At 32.2% G+C, this 20,154-nt stretch overlaps 2 protein-coding genes across 2 annotated transcripts; one reads left to right on the top strand and one right to left on the bottom strand.

Annotated features, from left to right (window-relative positions):
• The first annotated feature begins 367 nt into the window (after positions 1-367).
• Positions 368-1,024, top strand: LOC21385607 (serine/threonine-protein phosphatase 4 regulatory subunit 2). The gene is made up of 3 exons (XM_024168479.1): positions 368-451; positions 535-691; positions 777-1,024. The coding sequence occupies exons 1-3, from the start codon at positions 368-370 to the stop codon at positions 1,022-1,024; spliced, it is 489 nt and encodes a 162-aa protein (XP_024024247.1).
• A 6,983-nt stretch (positions 1,025-8,007) lies between these two features.
• Positions 8,008-12,181, bottom strand: LOC21385608 (aquaporin PIP2-1). The gene is made up of 4 exons (XM_010102551.2): positions 11,713-12,181; positions 10,825-11,120; positions 8,585-8,725; positions 8,008-8,377 (listed from the first exon to the last, which is right to left on the bottom strand). Exons 1-4 carry the CDS (start codon positions 12,017-12,019, stop codon positions 8,258-8,260), a joined length of 864 nt encoding a protein of 287 aa, XP_010100853.1. The 5' UTR covers positions 12,020-12,181; the 3' UTR covers positions 8,008-8,257.
• Positions 12,182-20,154: the final 7,973 nt, after the last annotated feature.

Below are 20,154 nucleotides of genomic sequence, written 5' to 3' on the forward strand. Positions count from 1 at the left end.
CCCTTTTTTTTTTCCCCCTTGCTGAATCGCAAGTCTGATTATCAATTAGAATCGAACTTATTTGTAACCCAATTATTAATAAAACTTAATTTCTTGTTAAAATACACGCAGAAAAAAGGCAAAGAATGTTTATTTAGAACACATTGATTGATTAGATTTCTGTTGGAAATACTAAATTTGGCTTTAATTAATTCAGGCAATAACACGGCTTTATCGTCTTTCAAAAGTACTAGTACTGGAACCCGCCTTCCCTTCATCTCATGCAAGCCAAGAATGCGTGTGATATTGCCATTGCAGTTTCAACCATTCAAGTTTTCTGATGATGATCTTGCGAAATACGACTCTGATTACGAATAGCACTTCGATGATGACGACGACGATGATTTTCCTGATAACCAGTTTTCGTGATGAGCATATGGATAATAATCACGTTGACGATGATGATGATTTGGTCAGCGTGTAGATGATAGTGAAATTATAACTGAGACAGAAGTTGCTAATGATTATGCAGAGGTTTATATTCAACTTGATCAGCCTTCTTCTTCAAATGAACAGTTTACTGATATTGATGAGGACGAAATAGGTATGGAAGAGATTGTCCCTGACCCCGATGATGATGATGAAGATGATTATGATAATTCTAATATTATTGTACAAGATGATATCTCAGAGGAAGAAGAAAGTACTGGAAGTAATAATTTTATTATCATTTCTCCTCCCTTGAGACGCAAGCCAAGAATGCGGGCAATGTCTCCGAGTCGATTCAAAACTTTCAGGTTTACTATTAACGGAAGCTGATGATATTCTTGTGGACGAGGCCGATTTCGATGATGATCACTTTGATAATGAATCTGACACCATGGATGTTGACGAAGATTTTCAAGAAGATCATATAATTGTCTCTGATGATTCTGATGGAGTGGATGACGATGGCTATCTGTCAGATTCGTCTCTAAGAAGTACTGCAACGCAGCTGCGTAAATCCCGTCTTAAGTCAAGATCCCTTGTTATTAGGATACTTTGATTAATTACCTTTACAGTTCGAGGTTATTTGTTACGTCTTACCGTCACTGTTTTATAAAAGTAAAGATCTCTTTGGGTCTTAGTTTAATTGCCATGTAAAACTCATGGAACAAGAAATAGTATTCAAAGATGTTTGTTTCTCAATTTTAGTTTTTTAACATTTTGTCTTTCTTTTTTTTCTATTTTTTTCTTTTTTGTGACATTCAAAATATCTGACCAGCTTCAACTTAGGAAGATCATCGCGTCGAGGAGACCAACTTCAAGTCCTTAACAATTCTAGCAAATGAACTAACAAAAAAAAAAAAAATGTAACAACTGGCTGGTTTGGTAAGTGTAAATGAGTAGTATGCCCTCAAACCTCAAAAATATGTAAACCAGTTCCTCAAAAATATCTAACCAGTTCCTTTATGGTGTCTCGATTGTTTTGATGATTTACTCTTCAGAAACATTTCTTTAGTTTCTCAGCTTTTCTCTCAAAACATAATACCTGTTTTGAAGGATTAGTTTGAAATCTTGTTTCTATTTAAAAACCTATAATAATAGTACTGTAGAAGATTAATCACATTCTGGTGTATTTGGAGATGTGGGTACCAAATATAAATATCAACGAATGGTACTCTAGTAGGATTTTAGGGAACATATAAATTACATAAACTTCTAAAGTCGCCAAAATGTCGTAATAATTTCATTATAAGTTCTTCAATAGGGGAGGAAAAAAAAACAGATCATAACTAATTACTCAAAGAAAGAGACACAATCACCCACTAATTAACTACACATATCTATTAACAAAAAGAAAATAGAAACTAGCCATATCATATCTACATAATTTTAACAACACAAGGAGGCATTTGAAAATAAACAAATAAAAAAATAAAAAATATCTTACAATAAAATAAAAATAACTACAAGATTTAGAACCGTAACATATTTCCATAAAAAGAAACTGATAATTGATGATTGTTTACAACAGAAAGCATCATATATGAAGGAAGGAAAATGGCAATACAAAATATAATCGCTCAAACCTTGGCAAACAATAAAAAAAAAAAAAAAAACCAAGGATGGCTACTTTTTCGGCGGGAAACTTACATAGAGAGTAGATTATTCAGTATATGTGAAGCCAAACAAATCTTTATAGCGAGGTATAAGAAAACTAGATCGATCCATAGTATTCTTGCCTAAATAAATATTTTATAGAAGGGCCATTGGTATTTCATAGAAGCCGAAACCAAAGCCCAAAGTTGGAGCAAAAGAGAGCGAAGTCTCATAAGAGAAGCTATGGAAAGGGGGTGAAGCAGAGAGTTGAGAGAGAAAGTAGAGAGAAGATATAAGAGAGAAGAGGGTGGTGATAGGTGCCATAGGGAAAATGAAATCAGTGACTTTTAGTTGATTAGGTTTTGCAGCAGAATTTGAGATTTTTGTTGGGGTTTTAAAGGAGAAATTGATGGTTGCTTGTGTATAAAGTTTTTGTGGGGAAGGCAAAATGATGGTGAGCGTGCTAGGAATGATAATGGACATCTATAATAAGTCTTTTTCGGCCCTTGTAAATAGGATTTTTGTGTTTGCAATTCTACCGGAATTAAGGCTCCATTTGTTTTGATGATTCTTTCTGGTTCAAACTATAGTTTTTGATTCTATTACAGTATTTTTTTCTCACAGAAACTTTAAATTTTAAAAGTCACGTACCATAGTTTAAATCCATAAACCAAACGGACCTAGAATCATTTGATGGAATCTAACTACTTTTTTTTTTTTAAACGTAGTGGAACAACTAAAATAGTAGGGAATGGAAGATGAGTGTGACCTCTTTTATCTACTCTCTTTTACTTTCCATTGTTTTTGACCTAATTCAGTTGGTGGCTTTAACACGTCCGCGGAATGATATCACTAACCAGAAATTTATTATTAACTTCAACAGCCAACAATCAACACTTTGTATAATGAGGTATTTAATTTTTTGTTTATTTATCACGTATTATAGAGATTTATGAATTTTTATCCTTCAAGATTAATTTTTTAGTGGTAACCGGATGGTTTATAATTTTGTAATCTGCTTTGTATAATGAGGTGTTTAATTTTTTGTTTATTTATCGCGTATTATAGAGATTTATGAATTTTTATCCTGCAAGATTAAGTTTTTAGTGGTAACCGGATTGTTTATAATTACTGGATTAGTCTGAGTACCGGGGCCATAATTGTTCGGCGATCTCTGCTGATTCAAAAAATAAAACTAGTATACTCTTGATAGTAATATATCAGATTACTCTGACAGTCAGTCACACCTGCCACCGCGGATACGACTGATGACTTTTGTCAAAAAGGCAACATAAGCTGACAGTTTACTAGTGATTCCTACAATTTAATTTTGTAGATTATCGATTATAATCTAGTAGATTACTTTGGCGTCTGGTTTAGGCTCTGACGATTGGTGTACGTAATTTCGGTAAAACATATTTTCTTAGACCTTCTACCAATCATGTGTCGGGATAGAGCTCTGACTCCTCTTATAATTTGGGGCAACCAAAAGTTTTACCATGCCCTTTTACAAGGGACCGTATTTTACCCAAATTCTTGATCCATGAATTGTTTAATCCATGGGCCGTTGTCAGTCTTTGGGCTTTTATGGGACTGTGTGTGGCCTACTCCAGAAAATAAGAAGTAAAAAATCAAGAGCCATGTACTTTTTAGAGGCATTTGCCAAGATTTCTCAGCCAACTCACTCCGCGCTTTATTCTCACCGAGTTGTGTCTTTGTGCTTCTCAAAATGAGACTTGAAAGTTCTTACTAAAAATTTTTTTTTTTAAAAAAAGAGACAAATACTGCTTAGAGCTAAGAGTGCGGATTTTTACCCTTTACTCTTATTTAGTATTTTTTTAATCAAATAATTATATTAGTTAAAAGGATACTAATTAAGAGCAGGAGATAAAATTTTAAACTCATGCATTCTAAAGATAAGTTCAAACAGCTTTCTAAAAAAAAAAATTCTCTAAGTTCTAACTGCTCGCGTGAGAGTTGATGCGAGATCGTTTATTAGTAATATAATTGTTTATTTTCCTCCTTTTGACTTATTTTTATTTTTTTGTGAAAGCGTCTTCAAAAACTAAAATTTTGGCATCAAGTATTCGATCACTAAAACATTGTCATTTCAAATTATCTTAAGATTAATTACAAATTTCAAATGTTAACAATTAGAAAAAAATAAATACGTTGGATGGATTTTTCGAAGCTAATAAAATGTAGTAAGTTTTCAGGCGACCTGAGCGTACGTTCGGATAACATCCGAGCATACGCTAAGGAAATCACTCAAGCGTACGTTAGGAAAACTACCCGAACGTACGCTAGGATAACTACCCAAGCATACGCTCGAGTAGGGAAGAAGTTGGAAGATCAAGAGTTATCAAGCGTTAATGTCAAGTAACGGTTGACGATTAAAGGCATTTAATAACTCAAATTTAATTCGTTTATTAATTGTTTGTAACACCCAAAAAATGTGAAGAGCTTTATTGTATTGAAGAGAGAATAAACTCTCGAGTTAATAGGATGAATTAAACCCCCTAATTCCTAATGTAGAATAAATTTCATCAGTTTGAGAAGAAAAGACACGCACTCAATTCTGAATACAATTGCCTTGTGATTATCTTTACTTTATTCTCGTTATGTTTTTGAGGTTCCTTGTATTCTTCGGATGTTTTTTCAATTTCTTTAAATAATTTATTTATTCAATTTGAATTATTAGTCTAGGAATGTTGGATAAGTATTGGATAAAATTTTGCTCCAACAAAATATAATATTTGAAATAACATGTATTGCAATATAAAATAGGCGTATCAACTATGTTATTTTCACATTATTTTAACTTCAAACATAATTTTGTCATTATCATTTACATTCAAGATGATCTACAGATCTATGTTTAGTAGTTCACGCTATGAAAATGACCCAATAACCACTCACCCCTTGGGTAATAGATTTTACACAGAGAAAGAACCTCCTTTCCATATGCGGCAACCTATACATTAACCTAAATCACTCGCCTAATTAAATAGTCAAAAGAAAGTAGGCTTGATTTGATAAGCACAGAATCTTTTTTTGTTTTAGGAAAAAAAATACTATATATTAACAGCAAAATTGACTAGTGACCTCAATGTAATATCACCTACTTTCCCCTACCTCATTCTTGATCTGCGTTAATGACACACATATCATTGTTAAAGAATATGTACACAGTACATTTTCAAAAGCAAGAAACAAGTACCAAAAACAGTAGGGGGAAAAAAATGCTAATACGTATGTTTTCTGAGATGGAAAGAGTCAAGAATATACGTAGTGGAGAAGTCATGAATATTAAAGGTCTATGCTTTTTAAAAAAAAAAAAAAAAAAAAAACTAGAGTAGGGAGTTGAAGGTAATAATGTAAATTTATCGTTAGATTATGCTTCTAATCATAAATTTTCTATGGTATAACATGATCATGTGCTAGAGCTATAAGGTAATCGACAATATTCTTCACATAAACCAATTAACCAAAGATCATGTTATTCTATCAAGCTTTTGAAAGTAAAGGGTATTTGGCATATGATCGGTCTCATGAACTTTTTTATGATTGATAAATTACCCCCTAATTTTATATGGATAAATATTCGATGGAAAACATCATTTACGTGCATGAACGCATGTCCTTTCAAATTTTAACATCATTCATCAATTTGAGGCATTTGTGTATAGTAATTTGCCTCAATACAAATACAGTCGTAACTTTTTAATTCAGTCAAAGCTTATGAGCCAAAAGGGCCAAAAATCCTCGGCAAGAAGGTAAAATAAGTAGTGGCCACCTTGCATGTAGCTCACAGCCGAGGCATGAGAGAGGAACTATAGAAATTAGCAAAATTTTGGAATACAAAGCCAAGTGGGAGAGAAAGGGGTGAGTACTAGAGGATTAATATATTGCACCGAAGGGACAAAGGCTGACACAGAAAAAGAACCAAATTGAGAAGATGCGGTTTTGTACATTGCGAAGCTGACACAGAAGAACCAAAAATATTTAGCCGATTAGGCCCCTCAATTATATATATATATCTATCCATCTGTGTGTGTATGGGATCGTGCGTCAATTCTTGGTATCTCTAGTCTCGACATACGTATCTCAAAACCAGAGATGTTTAGTTGGAGGATTCAAACTATAATTTAAATCATGATTTATGATTCATTACAGTGTTTTCTCTTACAAAAAATACATATAAATTGAAAATGGTTCTTGTTGTATGCCAAGAGTCCCACATCGGTTGGAGACGGGGGCCTGGAAAGGTATAAGTACCCCAGGTTCAACCCCTCCTACCAGCGAGGCGCCTTTTACGAATGGACAAAACCCCACCCGTCACGGCGGACCCAAGTGGGGACAATACTTTGCCGGTGGGCCATCAGTGTGTGAAAAATTCTTGTATCAACAGTTGGCGCCGTCTGTGGGAACGTTTGGCCACGGCCTGCCTTCCCAGTCCCCCGACTCGGGAGGCACTATTGTATGCCAAGAGTCCACATCAGTTGGAGACGGGGGCCTGGAAAGGTATAAGTGCCCCAGGTTCAACCCCTCCTACCAGCGAGGCGTCTTTTACGAAGGGATAAAACCCCACCCGTCACGGCGGGCCCAAGTGGGGACAATACTTCGCCGGTGGGCCATCGGTGTGTGAGAAATTCTGGTATCAACAGTTCTAATCACATGATTCTAATCCATGAACCAAGTTTACTTTCAAATTCAGATACTCACAGCTCACTTTTGGTTATCCAAAAACAATAATATTGGTTGTAAAGAAGTGGGGGGAAAAAAACAAGGTATAGATTTTGATCTCATGACAGAGTACTTCAGAATATCTCATATGTTGGTACAGTCTTTTTTTCTTTTTTCTTTTTCATTTTGGTAAGATCCCTATTGGCCAACTCAAATATTCTATCCGGGTGACTTTATTTTTATTTTTTCAGGAAAACAATTATGACTATCTCTTAGTAGAACGAATATGAAAAAAGAAAATCCCACCTCTAATTTTTATTATCTTTCGTTTGCATACGAGTCGTTGCATAGATTACTAATTTATGCTTACTTTATTATGGTATTAATGTTATTTGTAAGATCATTGTACTACTTAAGCTTTGACGTATGAGTTTGTTTGGCTTGTCGTTCTTGTTTTATTTATTTATTTGTTATTTATCAAAAAAAAAAAAAACTTAATGTTATGAAAATTAAGAAAAAAAAAATTAGAGAGAGATTCATTAATCTTGTGAATGTATATAAAATGAAGAGTCTTAAAGTTTTATTTATAGGAAAATTTTTGACATTATTCATAGTTATTATTTACAGTTATTTTTTGTACAGTAAAATTCTGATATGAATAATAACTTTAACTAACTTACATTGTAACTTTGAATAAGGTGGATAGTACTTACTATACATAATACTTAAGTAATTAAAAGACAACTCTTTTCTTTTATAAAGGAATGAGTTGCATTAATTCTCAAGTCATCCATCGATACTTACATAAAATGAATACCACCAGGAAATTCTTCTAACTAAAAACAATTTTCAAAAGTGGACAAAGCTAAATTAGCTAGTGTGTTGGTCGTCACATTAATTTGACAAAACAATGTAGAAACATGAACCACGACTGTCTTCACTAATCAGATACCTGATATCGTTGAAAATAGGAAAGGGAAACTTTTTTTCTCTCCACTAAAATTGCATAAACGATCCAATCTTCGTCATATAGTTTTCAAGTTATATTTTCCTTTTTCGGTGTGCCCATTGAGATTTACTTATTTATATTTATTTTTGAGATATTTTTATCACTTTTTTCTTCCTTTGATTTGTTTGGTTTTGCAAGGTGTCGTAAAAGTTTGGAAACGATAAGAAGGAACTATATATTAATAAAAAAGAAAGAAAAAACTTTTAGAAGCATAAGAGTAATGAGTACAAATAAGACACAAGAAAACAATAGACAATAAAAGTAAATAAAGTACATCCAAATGTATTACTTAGAGAAAATAGTCCAGTCAGGGTACAAATAGAAAAAAGCTCCGTCCTCTTCTCCCCAACAGAAAGTATCTACAATTCCATATTGGTCCTTAATAACTAGCACAAGCCACAAATTAAGCACATAAAATGCTAATAGAAAATATGCTTATTCTTTCTCATATTATCATCATAGCCCTTCTGAATTCCCTTAATTCCTCTTCAACCCCAGAAATTAAACATGGGTGCCACTCCTGAACGACCCAAGAGCCTTAGCAGCTCCTGCTCTCAAGATAAACTGATGGTAGAAAGCTGCAATGGCTGCACCAATGAAGGGTCCCACCCAGAAAATCCACTGCAAAAAAAGTAAAACCAAAAATAAATAAGAAATTCTAATGACGAAAAAAAATTGCTCTGATCATCGATCACCGCTAATTTTTCAACCAATTAAAAATTATGAGAGTAAATAGAATTGGCATGTGAATTTGTAACTAATTATAAGTTAGATGAAACTTTTTATGTACTTTATAATAGAGTTAAGAATATGATTAGTGGTACTAACATGGTCATCCCAAGCCTTTTCCTTGTTGTAGATAACAGCAGCTCCAAGACTTCTAGCAGGGTTGATGCCAGTGCCAGTGATTGGGATTGTGGCCAAGTGAACCATGAACACAGCAAACCCAATTGGGAGTGGGGCCAAAACCTAGCGATAATCAGAAAATTGAGACATAAAAACAACTCATGAGAAACCAAACATAATAATAATAATAATAAGGGAATTTCACTGGTATAATCAGAAAAAATAAACTAACTATAATTCTCTACTTTTCAACCGTCAGATATGTATTAAAAAATATTTATTCTACATATTCTTTTAATCTGATACGTTTTTAATTAGATTTAACTGATACAGTGATAAGGAGGCCATTACTTGATCAAATGATATGAAGATAAATAAACTAAGACAAAATACCAGCAGCGTTATAAACAGAATTGCATGGAATATGTACGAAAAACATTGGACCACTAGAGTAGAGTAAAAGAAGACAATTCCCAATGCCCAAAAATCCCACACTCGTGAATATAAATAATACAAAAATTTTGAAAACGGTCTGATATGGGACTAATTACGGGAAAAAAACAAAGTGTAAACATATATATACTCTGTGAGAATGAAAGAACACTGTTGGCACAGTAATAGCACGTGAAGCTCCTAAATTTTCTTGACAAAACTTGTGTACGAGTTTTTTTTTATTTTTTTGTATTATAAAAAAAATAGAAGAAAAAACAAATATATTTAATTCCAGATGTGTAAGGTTAGGGACAGAGAGAGCTGGTCATGGGTAAAAAAAACAAGAGGGTCCTCAATGGCAAAACAGTGGATTGTTTTGTCTTTAAGCAATGGGAATGAAGAGGCCCATTATTCATGATTCGAAAAAAATTAAATATGAATATTTTTTAAAATTTTTTACTATAATAAAATTTAATTTTTAAAAAATATGCCATGTAATGTAATAATATAAAAATAAAAATAAAATTGTAAAATGGGCTTTCTGTAAAGTAAACAAAATAGTACGGTGACTTTTTTTTTTTTTTTTTATAAATTGAGTACGTACTGCCCTCAAATTCTAGCCACAAAATCCAAGTTAACTTTCTTTCTTTTTTTTTTGTCCCTCAAAATATAAACCGCATAACCCACTAGGCCCTCGCGCATGTTACTAGTCACTTATTACTAGTATCCACTTTCCTTTTCCTAGCTGGGAAGTACTTTCCAACACCCCATAATGAGCTAACCAAGCTGACAAAAGATATGTGTGTGTGTATTTGTTTTTATATGGAATTTTTGGTAGAATTTTTTGTTAAGGATATGTGTATGGTGCTTTTTTTTCCGATACCTATTTTTAGGCTACTACACAAATAAAGTAGAACATACGCAAAGTAGAAGTGGAGGAATAAACAATTCTCTTATCTTTCTTTCCACCACAAGCAGTAAATAAGGAAAAAGGAGGCAAGGGAAGGGAAAAAAAAAAACCAAAAAAAAAAAAAAAAGTCAAAAGCTTGTCCATCTACCCTTTATTTCGTTCCTATAAATAAAAATCCTAAAAAGAGTATCCACCAAAATACCATGCAAAATACACTTGTTCCAATGTGCAAAACACTTGTTGTAAGTATTGAAGTTCTTTTCCACCAAGCAAAATATATATATATATATATATATATTGAAAGTTCTTTATTAAAGCCATATAAAAAGGCCGACCCAAAATAAAAATTATAGGATGCATTTAACGGAGCTAATTACTACTTCAATCAGAATTGTAGGACGCATTAAACTGAGCTAATTAATACTTCTAAACATCAAAGCTTTCCCCAAATTGTGGGGGCTCTCAAAATTTAAAACAAAATAAATAAATAAACGGAACACGTTTTTGCAACCATTATACCTTAGTTAGATCAGAACAAAATAAGATAATATATATATATATATATGATATTCTTTTGATGAAATATATTTGATATTCTTTTTTCATTTTCTTTTTCTTAATCTCCTTATCTTTTCCAAGTAAAAACACGTGACCAAAATGAAAACCGGTAAGCAGAGACTAGAGAGAGGGAGAAATGAGAATCTGGACCGTTCACTTCGCTGATTCGAATTTAAAATTCGAGTTGAAATATGACTTTATATGAGAGTTTTTTACTGTAGTAAAAAAATTAGATGTGATTGTTTGTGAGAGCTTTTTACGGTAGAAAAACTCGAATTCTAAACTCGAATCAGCAAAGTAAACGGGACCTTAAGATGCTCACCGGAACATGGGAGTCGCGTGCAACCCTCTTGGGGTCAGTAGCGGAGAAGACGGTGTAGACAAGGACAAAGGTGCCGATGATTTCGGCGGACAAGCCGACGCCGGTGCTGTATCCGGCGGAGAGCTCGTTGGCGCCGCCACCGTATCTGTCGTAGTAGGAGCTCTGGAAGGCCTTCACCAGCCCAACTCCGGCGATGGCTCCCAAACTCTGGGCCACTATGTACAACACGGCCCGGATCAGAGACACTTTCCGGGCCAACAATAGCCCGACTGTCACCGCCGGGTTAATGTGACCCCCTGCAATATTACAACCCAAAAACAAAGAATTAATTAATATCACGCTTGTGTTTTTTTTTTTTTGTTAGTATGGTTTGAAATAATACTTTCTATTTTGTGATTATTCGGTAGTCGGTACTCATGTTACTAGTAATGTTTTGCTGGAATAATCTAACAGTAACTGTAAACTCGGATTCATTTCAAGTACTTCGAAAAAAGAAAGGTTTTTTTTTTTTTTTTTTTTTTTTTGCTGAAATGCAAAAAGTACTAAGAAGGTTATAAAAACAAGGAATGTTATTATAAAATGGCGCATATATGCTGCGTAAAGGACTGACTGGTGCAATAGTTCTACATAAAAAATTTTCTGTTTAATATTCACCGCTCACGCTAAATTAGTAATATTGTTTTCGTATTTTTTTCATGGAAAATTATAAAATTTATGTGATGATTCACAAAGAAAAAAAAATTGCTACAGTCGTTTTCCTGGAATTATATAAATATAATAACTTAAAAAGTAGTAAACTAGCATTTAGTATTTCAATATTTCTAAACAAGGAACAAATTCTAGTGAAAAAAAAAAAGCGTTTTTCTTTTTTGTTGCCGTTTTTTATACCGGAAATGCCAGCAGTGCAGTAAACGAGGATGAAGATCATGCCACCGAAGGCCCAGGCGATGCCGAGAATCCCAACGCCACCGCAGACGTCGCCGTTGTGATTGACATCGGACTGGCTCTTGTAGCCGATCACCGTCAAAACGGTGACGTACAGGAACAGCAGAGTCGCCACAAACTCGGCGATCAAGGCCCTGTAGAACGACCACTTCCCGAGCTCCGCCGAGTCGAGCAGCGGCGCCGGCGGCGGGTCGTGGTAGTCCTTGGCCGTGAAGGAACCCCGCTCCGTCACTTCCAAATCCTTCGTCATAGTGAAGAAGAATTAAAAAGCCTCACAGAGCTCAAACTATAGAGAGAGAGAGAGAGAGAGAGAGAGGTTTTTTGGGTTTGGGAGTGAGAGAGAGAGTGGGGGAGAAGAGGGGGTATATAAGGAGGGAAGAAGATGTGGTGACCGTCGAAAAGGGGTGGTGAGATTAATGTGGATTTTAATACAAGTTGATGATCGAGCACGCCAATTTTTAAAGATGCTTAAAATACTTCCGGCGTTAATCAACACTTATTAATAAAAAGTAAATTTATTATGAATCTCGAGATTCTCTCGTAGCATATGGTTTAAGTTTCGTTTCATTTTTACAGTTAAAATTCTTAAAAATTATATTTAATTTTTTTATTATAATTAAAAAATTTTAAAAAATATTATATCTTAACTCAAAAGTAAATAATACCTTAATATATTAAGTTTTTTTAATTATTAAATTTATATTTTTTTATTTTTACATCTTTTTATTACGTAAATTTAACAAAAAAAAATCTAACATATAAGAGCATGTTCTTTTGTTCAAAAAAATTCAAAAAAAGATAATTTAAATTTTAATTTTATTTAAATTCACGTTCTTTTAAGTTTTAACTTTATTCAATTTTACTCAATTTTATTCAAATTTTAACTTTAACTCAAGTTATAATTCAAAAACTACATTTAAATTACACTCTAAAAAAATAACCCTATCTCACGATACTCATATTTTATTAATAATGATATTTAACAGTACCGTTGTCCAATATAGATGTTCTTTTTAAAAATATAAATCTCTTTTTTCCTTTTCTTATTCTTTATCCTTTTAATATATCTCTCTCTTTCGCTTTCACCGACTCCGCCTGACTTTACCAAGACCATCTTCCTCCCACTTACTTACCCTCTCTCTCTCTCTCTCTCTCTCTCTCTCTCTCTGGTCTATGCTATGCATCGCACTTACTACCATTTTTATTTTTTTAACTTTTATTTTGCTTTTTCTTTTCTTTGTCACTGCCTCGTAATTGGGCAGTACTGATTATGAGTGAAGAAATAAATTGTCAGTTCATTTTCTATCAAAATAAATTATCTGTCATCGTTTTGCAAATATTCATTTATGTAGTAATTTAACGTACTTGAGTAAGGACAGTTGTATTTAATAAAATGATGATATTTGCGTCAAAACATAAATAACTTTGATAATTCATTTTAACCAATTATTACAAATTCACTCTAGTGTGAATTGAATGCAGTTGTACATCATACGGTAAAATATCCTGATATTCTCTTAATAAGATCAATAATATTAGGGAAAAAAACTATAAGCAAGCACACACAACTGAAATACATGTGTAGTGATTGCATGCATAATATGTCGATAATTTCACACGTGACTTTATTGTAATTCAAATCCCTCTACCACCAAATTTTTATTAAAAAAAATTACCAAAAAAGTTTTTAAAAAAATACATGTATGTATAACTTAATATAATTTTAGTAAAATGCAATCGCTCGACGACTCTACACCAGCAACCACTGACAATTACCCCATGTCCACCGTAGCACTCGGAGGTCGATTCACATGCTAATTCTTTGTCAATACTAGAATTAAGCTCCATAAAACACAAGACATGAGTTATTATCGTTAAATAAAATTAATATTGATATGGCATATCATATCCGGCTTAAATTATGAGCCCGCTACTCACATAAAACCGGTCTGGTTAGGTGGATAGATTAGACTCAAACTATAACACATGCTAATTTGTGAGTATGATATTTCATCCTCAATCTTAAATTATATAAAGAGTTGATAAAGTAACATAAAAGGTAACCATAAGTAAATAATAACCAATCTTACGGATCTAATTATTATCAAATTAAGCATTTGAAAGGACTGAAGAGCTAACGTGCTCGTATTATTATTTTACATGATGTTTTCTATTTTTCTTTTTCATGGGTCATATTGGGTTGTTGTGAAGGAATTGTGTCCTCCTTTTTGGAGAAAGGAATGAAAAACAACCACGTTTTGAGGCGGAAGGTGCTAGAACAGTCCAAAAGTAATGAAAATATTATCAAGCCGTTACCTCTTACAGCGTTTAGCATTTTGCTATTTGGAAGTATGCAAAACATTCAAGTGAATCAAAACAATGGACCACTAAATTCAGCCCACATATTTGAAAACAAGTAACGTCGTTTATCATGATTGTATTTTTTTTTTTTTTTTTTTTGCTTTCTAAGTAAATAAATAATAAGAAAATCTGATGAGCCAAATGTAAAGCTCGTATAGAATTGAGTAATCTCGTCATAGCTTAGGGACGTACATCTTGTCCTAACTCTGGGATACTTCCAAGTTCCGAATTCCGATTACTGCTCATGTAACCATGTTGTTATCTGTTCTCGTTTGAGCTTTTTTTTTGTTAAAGAAAAAGAAAAAGTGGAGATATTCTTTCGGAAGTTCTAGAAACCACAGATTTCTCGAGATTAGAATTATTTATGGTAGTTGCGTCCACGCAATTCAAAGAGTGAAAACCAATGCTCTAATTTAGAAAATAAATGTGTTTCACTGATTTAAATTTTATTACAGTAAAAAATTTTAAAAAATAATCACATTTAATTTTTTTATTATAATAAAAAAAATTTATATAAAATCACATTTTAATTCGAATTAAAAACTTAAATTAACGAATTTAAAAATACAACATATGTGATAAATAAGAAAAACAAGGTTCTTTAATGTCCGTTATATAATTTAATGTACTACTTCCAAAGAAGCCACAAATAAATATGTTTGTTAGTAGCCAAGGTCCCATTGAAAGGCACTTTCACTAGAGTTTAAGAGTAATTTATATATAGGAAGGGGTAGGACTTATTTCAGACGCCACATTTAAAGTTTACCATTTTATTTCTTTTTATGTCTTAAAGGACAGGGAATCTGGAAATTATGTATAGTCCAATTCGGCAACACTATTTTTAGGAGGTTGTTTTGATACATTTTCTTTTAAATATTTGTTCTAAGTGCTAACAGCCTAAGACTTGCAACTATCATTTAATTGATCAGTACTAAACGTATTAACTTTACCTATTTCAAACATCAAGTGATAAGTACCACTTTGAGCACTGTTTTTACAACTCAGTAAAAAAAAAAAAAAAAAAAAAACCATATTATAACTCTATAAGTAAGTCCGCAATAATTGATTTTAAAAGAGTGCCAAACGATATATACAATTACATATTTTAACAATTTCTTTTTTCTTTTTGAAGTGATATTTTAACAAGTTTTGATTCAAAACGAACATTGACATTTTATCATGCTATATATAATTGTTTTTTTTTTATTTTCAGGTCGAACAACCCATATGTATTTTACTGATCGCTTTTATGATATTAATTATCTACATTCCATTGTTTCCTAATGAGTTTTTTTCTTGAAACAAAAAAGTAGGCAAGGAGTAAATCTCTCACTATTTGTTTTTTCTTTTTGGAATTTGGGAGGAGTAGAGTTAATCGAAGTTTTCACTTTATAGTTACGTTATGACTGTACAAATCTCTCAAACTCTTTAATTTTAACAAATGATCCAATATAATAGGATTTTTCATCCATTTTTTTTATATAAATAAGTACATTAGTGTGTGCACAACAAAAATGTAAATACCATCACATGACTATTTTAAATTTTTAAGGTCCGTTTAATTCGTTATTTTGAGTCTTTAATTTAAGTTGATATGCGACTTTATATGAGAACTTATTATTATAATAAAAAATTTTAATGTAATTATTTTTAAATTTTTTTTATTATAACAAAACTTAAATTAGTGAAATGGATGAGTCTATAAGACCCCGTTCACTTCGCCGATTCGAGTTTAGAATTCGAGTTTTACTACAGTAAAAAGCTCTCAGAAACAGTCACATCTAACTTTTTTGCTACAGTAAAAAGCTCTCACATAACATCACATCTTAACTCGAATTAGCGAACTAAACAGGCCCTAAGTTTCAACTTATAATTGATAACCTAAACCATTCTTTGTGATAGTAATTGTTGGACTTTGAGCCTAAGTGTGACCCAGTTGGGGCGCTCATAATGAGTTTGATGTGGTTGGCATTAGTTGTCAGTTTTTCAAGTTAACGGGATTTCTGGTACATTAATACTAAAAAGTATAATGAATAGTAGTTTTTCTTACAAACGATATTTTTCCATCTCTATTTCTTTGTCTCTCCTTCCATACACGTTCAATATTTAGGGTTGTTGGACCTTAGAAAAATACCGTATATTGTTCTAGTAATAATCGCACACTGTAAGCATTAAGATCGTGATCATAGAACATCACGGGGTTATTGTTGCGAATTCTGAATTGGTGTAGTTAGACGATTTGACACGGTAAATCGTTGTTTTTTATAATTTTTTTTCTTGAAATCGTTGTTAAAATCTGACCTGCACCTAATGAAATACGCTTCCGAGAGTAATAACCAATTAACAATATTATTATGTGGTTAAAATTATAATTATTTTCATAAATGCTCTAAATTATGTACTTTATTTTAAAATGTTCTTAATTTTTAAAATGATTTTTAAACACGATCCAATCTATAAAAAACAACTGCCCCTTTTCAGATTCTAATGTTTTGTTCATAGATTAGAATCATGAGATTAGAATAATTTTTTATTTACGTGTATTTTTTTAAGAGAAAATACTGTAACGAACTATGAACTATGATTCAAATCATTGTATGAATCTCTTACTAAACGTATTTACTGACGTGACTATCATTAAACATCAATTAAGCTCTAATAAAACAAATAAAAATGATTAAATATTGAAAACAATAAAATAAATAGAAAAATACTTTTATTTCAAAATTAAACTAAAACATTAGGAAAAAAAACAAACATAAAATTCTGAAAAATTTTCCTTAGCTCTCCTCAAAATCCCTCTTATATCTATTTGATTGCCACCGAAAATATGAAGATCTTGTTTAGTGTTAAAAATGTTTCTAATCCTGACTTGGATTTTTTTTCCCCTTCGAGCCTGGGTTGTCTTCTTTTGCTTAAATGAACATCACCTACCGTGATGTCTTTGCTTGCCAAATGAAGCTCGAATCCCCAGTAGAAGAGAAACCCAAAGAACTTCAATTGCAAGCTGAAACCAAAATACTTCTTTTGGATTTTTTTTTTTCCGCTTAGATCAGGGTTGTCTTTTTTTTTTTTTTTTTTTTTTTTTTTTTTCTTTTTATTTTTCCTTCTGTTAGATCTTATATTGCAAACTGAAATTAAAGAAATAAAGAACTCAGAACAAAAGAAAAAAATTGGAAATGCACGCTAAAAAGAGTGAAAACGTTCGAGTTTTTTTTTTTTTTTTATTATCTTTTCTTTTAGTGATATTATTTTTTTAATATTTATTCTCTTTATATTTTTAATTAATCAGAATTTAATGTTTAGTTGACTAGAATTATATACGGATTTAAATGAAGAGGACATCTTGAACTATTTTTTATATATTAAAAAATGTTTTAAATTATTTTAAAATTTAAAAGACACGTTAAAATAAAATAAATAGTTTGAAAGGCATTTAAGAGACATTTAATAAGGAGATTTATATTATAATTTGAATAATAATTATGATTTATTATAGTATTTTTTTTTATAAAAAATATACATAAATAAAAAATAATTCTAATATATGAACCAAACTTTACTTAAGTAAATAATCCTTAAAATTAAGTAGAGTAACCCACGAGTTATACGGGTGGTCCAAAACACGTGCGAAAAAAAAACCCAGCGAACAAGATAAGGAAGCAAACTAGAAAAACCCAGCGGACAATTAGAGAAAACGATGGCAAAGGTGACAGGAGAAAGAGAAGAACAAGTACTCGATTATTGCAGAATTGCCCAGACCACCCACGAGCGTCTTTACATTATTATTAATTAGTTTTAATTATTTATAACCTTATTAATGAATAGCCCAGTCAAACGTAGCTGTCCTGAATTACTGACCTACAATTGTACGATTAAATACGTGGCATCTTATTATTGGTCGAATTGGAAGAGGGACACGTGGCAGGCTCTGCACAAGACTTTGCTTTTACCATTGGCATTGGAATGGCTAGAGCTGGGTTTAGGGGAATAAATTATTATTTTTGGCAAACGTGGCGTAAGTGGGTGGTTTGAGTTGTCTTGGCGGTATTTTATCTTTAACGTTAAGATTAGAAGACGGCGTAATTAGTGGGTCCTATTTTGGTATTACGTGTCGTTTTGCTATTGGTTGAGTAGGAAAACTAGCGATGTCTGACATGACGTCCATGCGATCCTGTTCATGTCGTTTTCGTCTTCTTCCGGCTTAGCATTGCATTTGAAGTTCCTTTTATGTGTGGTGATCTTTATTTGCAAATTGCAATTAGCAACCAAGGACGAAATGAACTAGAAAATGCTATGTGAAAATGGTTCAGTTCGAGTCATTCATTTATTTTTATAATTTAAGAATACAATAATGTTGAGTTGTAACTTGTATATATAGAACTTAATTATACTATACACTTTTTCTTGCCAATTGCATTTTTTACTTTCTCAATGAGGCTCATAAGGAATTGTGGATTAATTAAGTGGGATTTTTCTGTATTTTACATATTGCTTGCCCTAATTCTTGTGATAAGTAAGGTACTTTTAGAGTAACCATTTTTTTAGAAAGAAAACCATAACATTAAGATAGGGTTTAAGAGTTGATTATATCTTACTATAATTTTTTTTTTTTTTTGTGATTATAGTAATATTTGTAACAATGAGTGGACGTAGTTCTTATATAGAGAATAAATTATTATAAATCTTTTAGGTGCCTTGCTATATATTTTTACCTTTGTTTTTCTTCTTGTTTTCTCATTCCGACACCGACGTCGACGTCTACAACGGTCCACTCTGGATGACCCACTCTAGCATTTTCAGGTCGCCCTTTCCGTAACGTGGGCCTGAGGAGGAGCATGCTTTGATACCAATTGTTATGACCCTTGGGTAGAACTCATCCCCAAAAGCTAGCTTGTAGGGAGAGGGTGCCTAAATGGTTATAAACTCACATGCTAAGCCCATACTTTAACAATGTGGGACTCAACTAGAATATTAACAGATTGTCACCATGAGTAATGTAAAATCTAACTTTACTCATCAAAATCTTTGTTTACCAATTACGGTAACAACTTCCAGATACATCTTTTGAGTGAAGATATTATGGAAGTTAATATATTATTTCCCCTTACAATGTGTCATAACCTAAAATTATAGATTGATGTCATATCAATGTGTAACCGTCCAACAAATTGTTAGCGAGTAAATGCATCTCATAGTCACGTCTTTTTCACTCAACTTTATAGCTAGGCCAAACCACACGAGTTATTGCATTATATATATTGTTGGGGTTCAAGCGATGCCAAACCCTAGATAATATTATTGAACCTTACCTACCATAGTCATGCCCTTCTCTATGGCTAAATCTAAGAGGCTATTTTCTTTATATGCTACGATATTTAGACAAGTGATTGTTTCGAAGTGTTGACATTATCCCTTCTATATATATATATATATATATATATATATATATATATGCAGCTTACGGTACAACTCATTATTTTGAGAATTTATCGATCAACTCATTTTGAATTCATTACTGGATTATGATTAAATCAATCTGAATCGTAAGTTTGTCGACGGGTATAATATAATGCAAACCCTCAATTATTAATGGTTCAGTTCGACTTAACCGTCATTAAAAAATAGACCGCTCAATAATCGATTGTACATATATAGTTAATTCTAGTTGATACTTGGTGGCCCACACATTGGCAAAAACGTCGTTTTTGTTAGTTGAAGATCCGTATTAGTTAGAGGAATTTCCTAGTTGTATTGAAGTTTTTGTAAGTGCCGATATGACTTTTTTAGTACAATTCACATTTTTGTGTAAAAAAAAAAAAAAAAAAAAAAAAAAAGTTGATGCTTGGGTGGAAAAGGTAATTAATCTAAAAACTAAAAAGGCAACAGCATCTGTACGTAATTATATATACATATATCCATAGATGTTATTACTTTGCCGGATTAGTACACTATTAAGAAAAAGTATAGATCTTTTGTTCGTTACATTAGACATTTGCAAATACTTTTGTGAAGGTTAATAAA

The sequence above is a fragment of the Morus notabilis genome, unplaced genomic scaffold (assembly GCF_000414095.1).
Source record: "Morus notabilis unplaced genomic scaffold, ASM41409v2 Scaffold1621, whole genome shotgun sequence".
Taxonomy (NCBI): domain Eukaryota; kingdom Viridiplantae; phylum Streptophyta; class Magnoliopsida; order Rosales; family Moraceae; genus Morus; species Morus notabilis.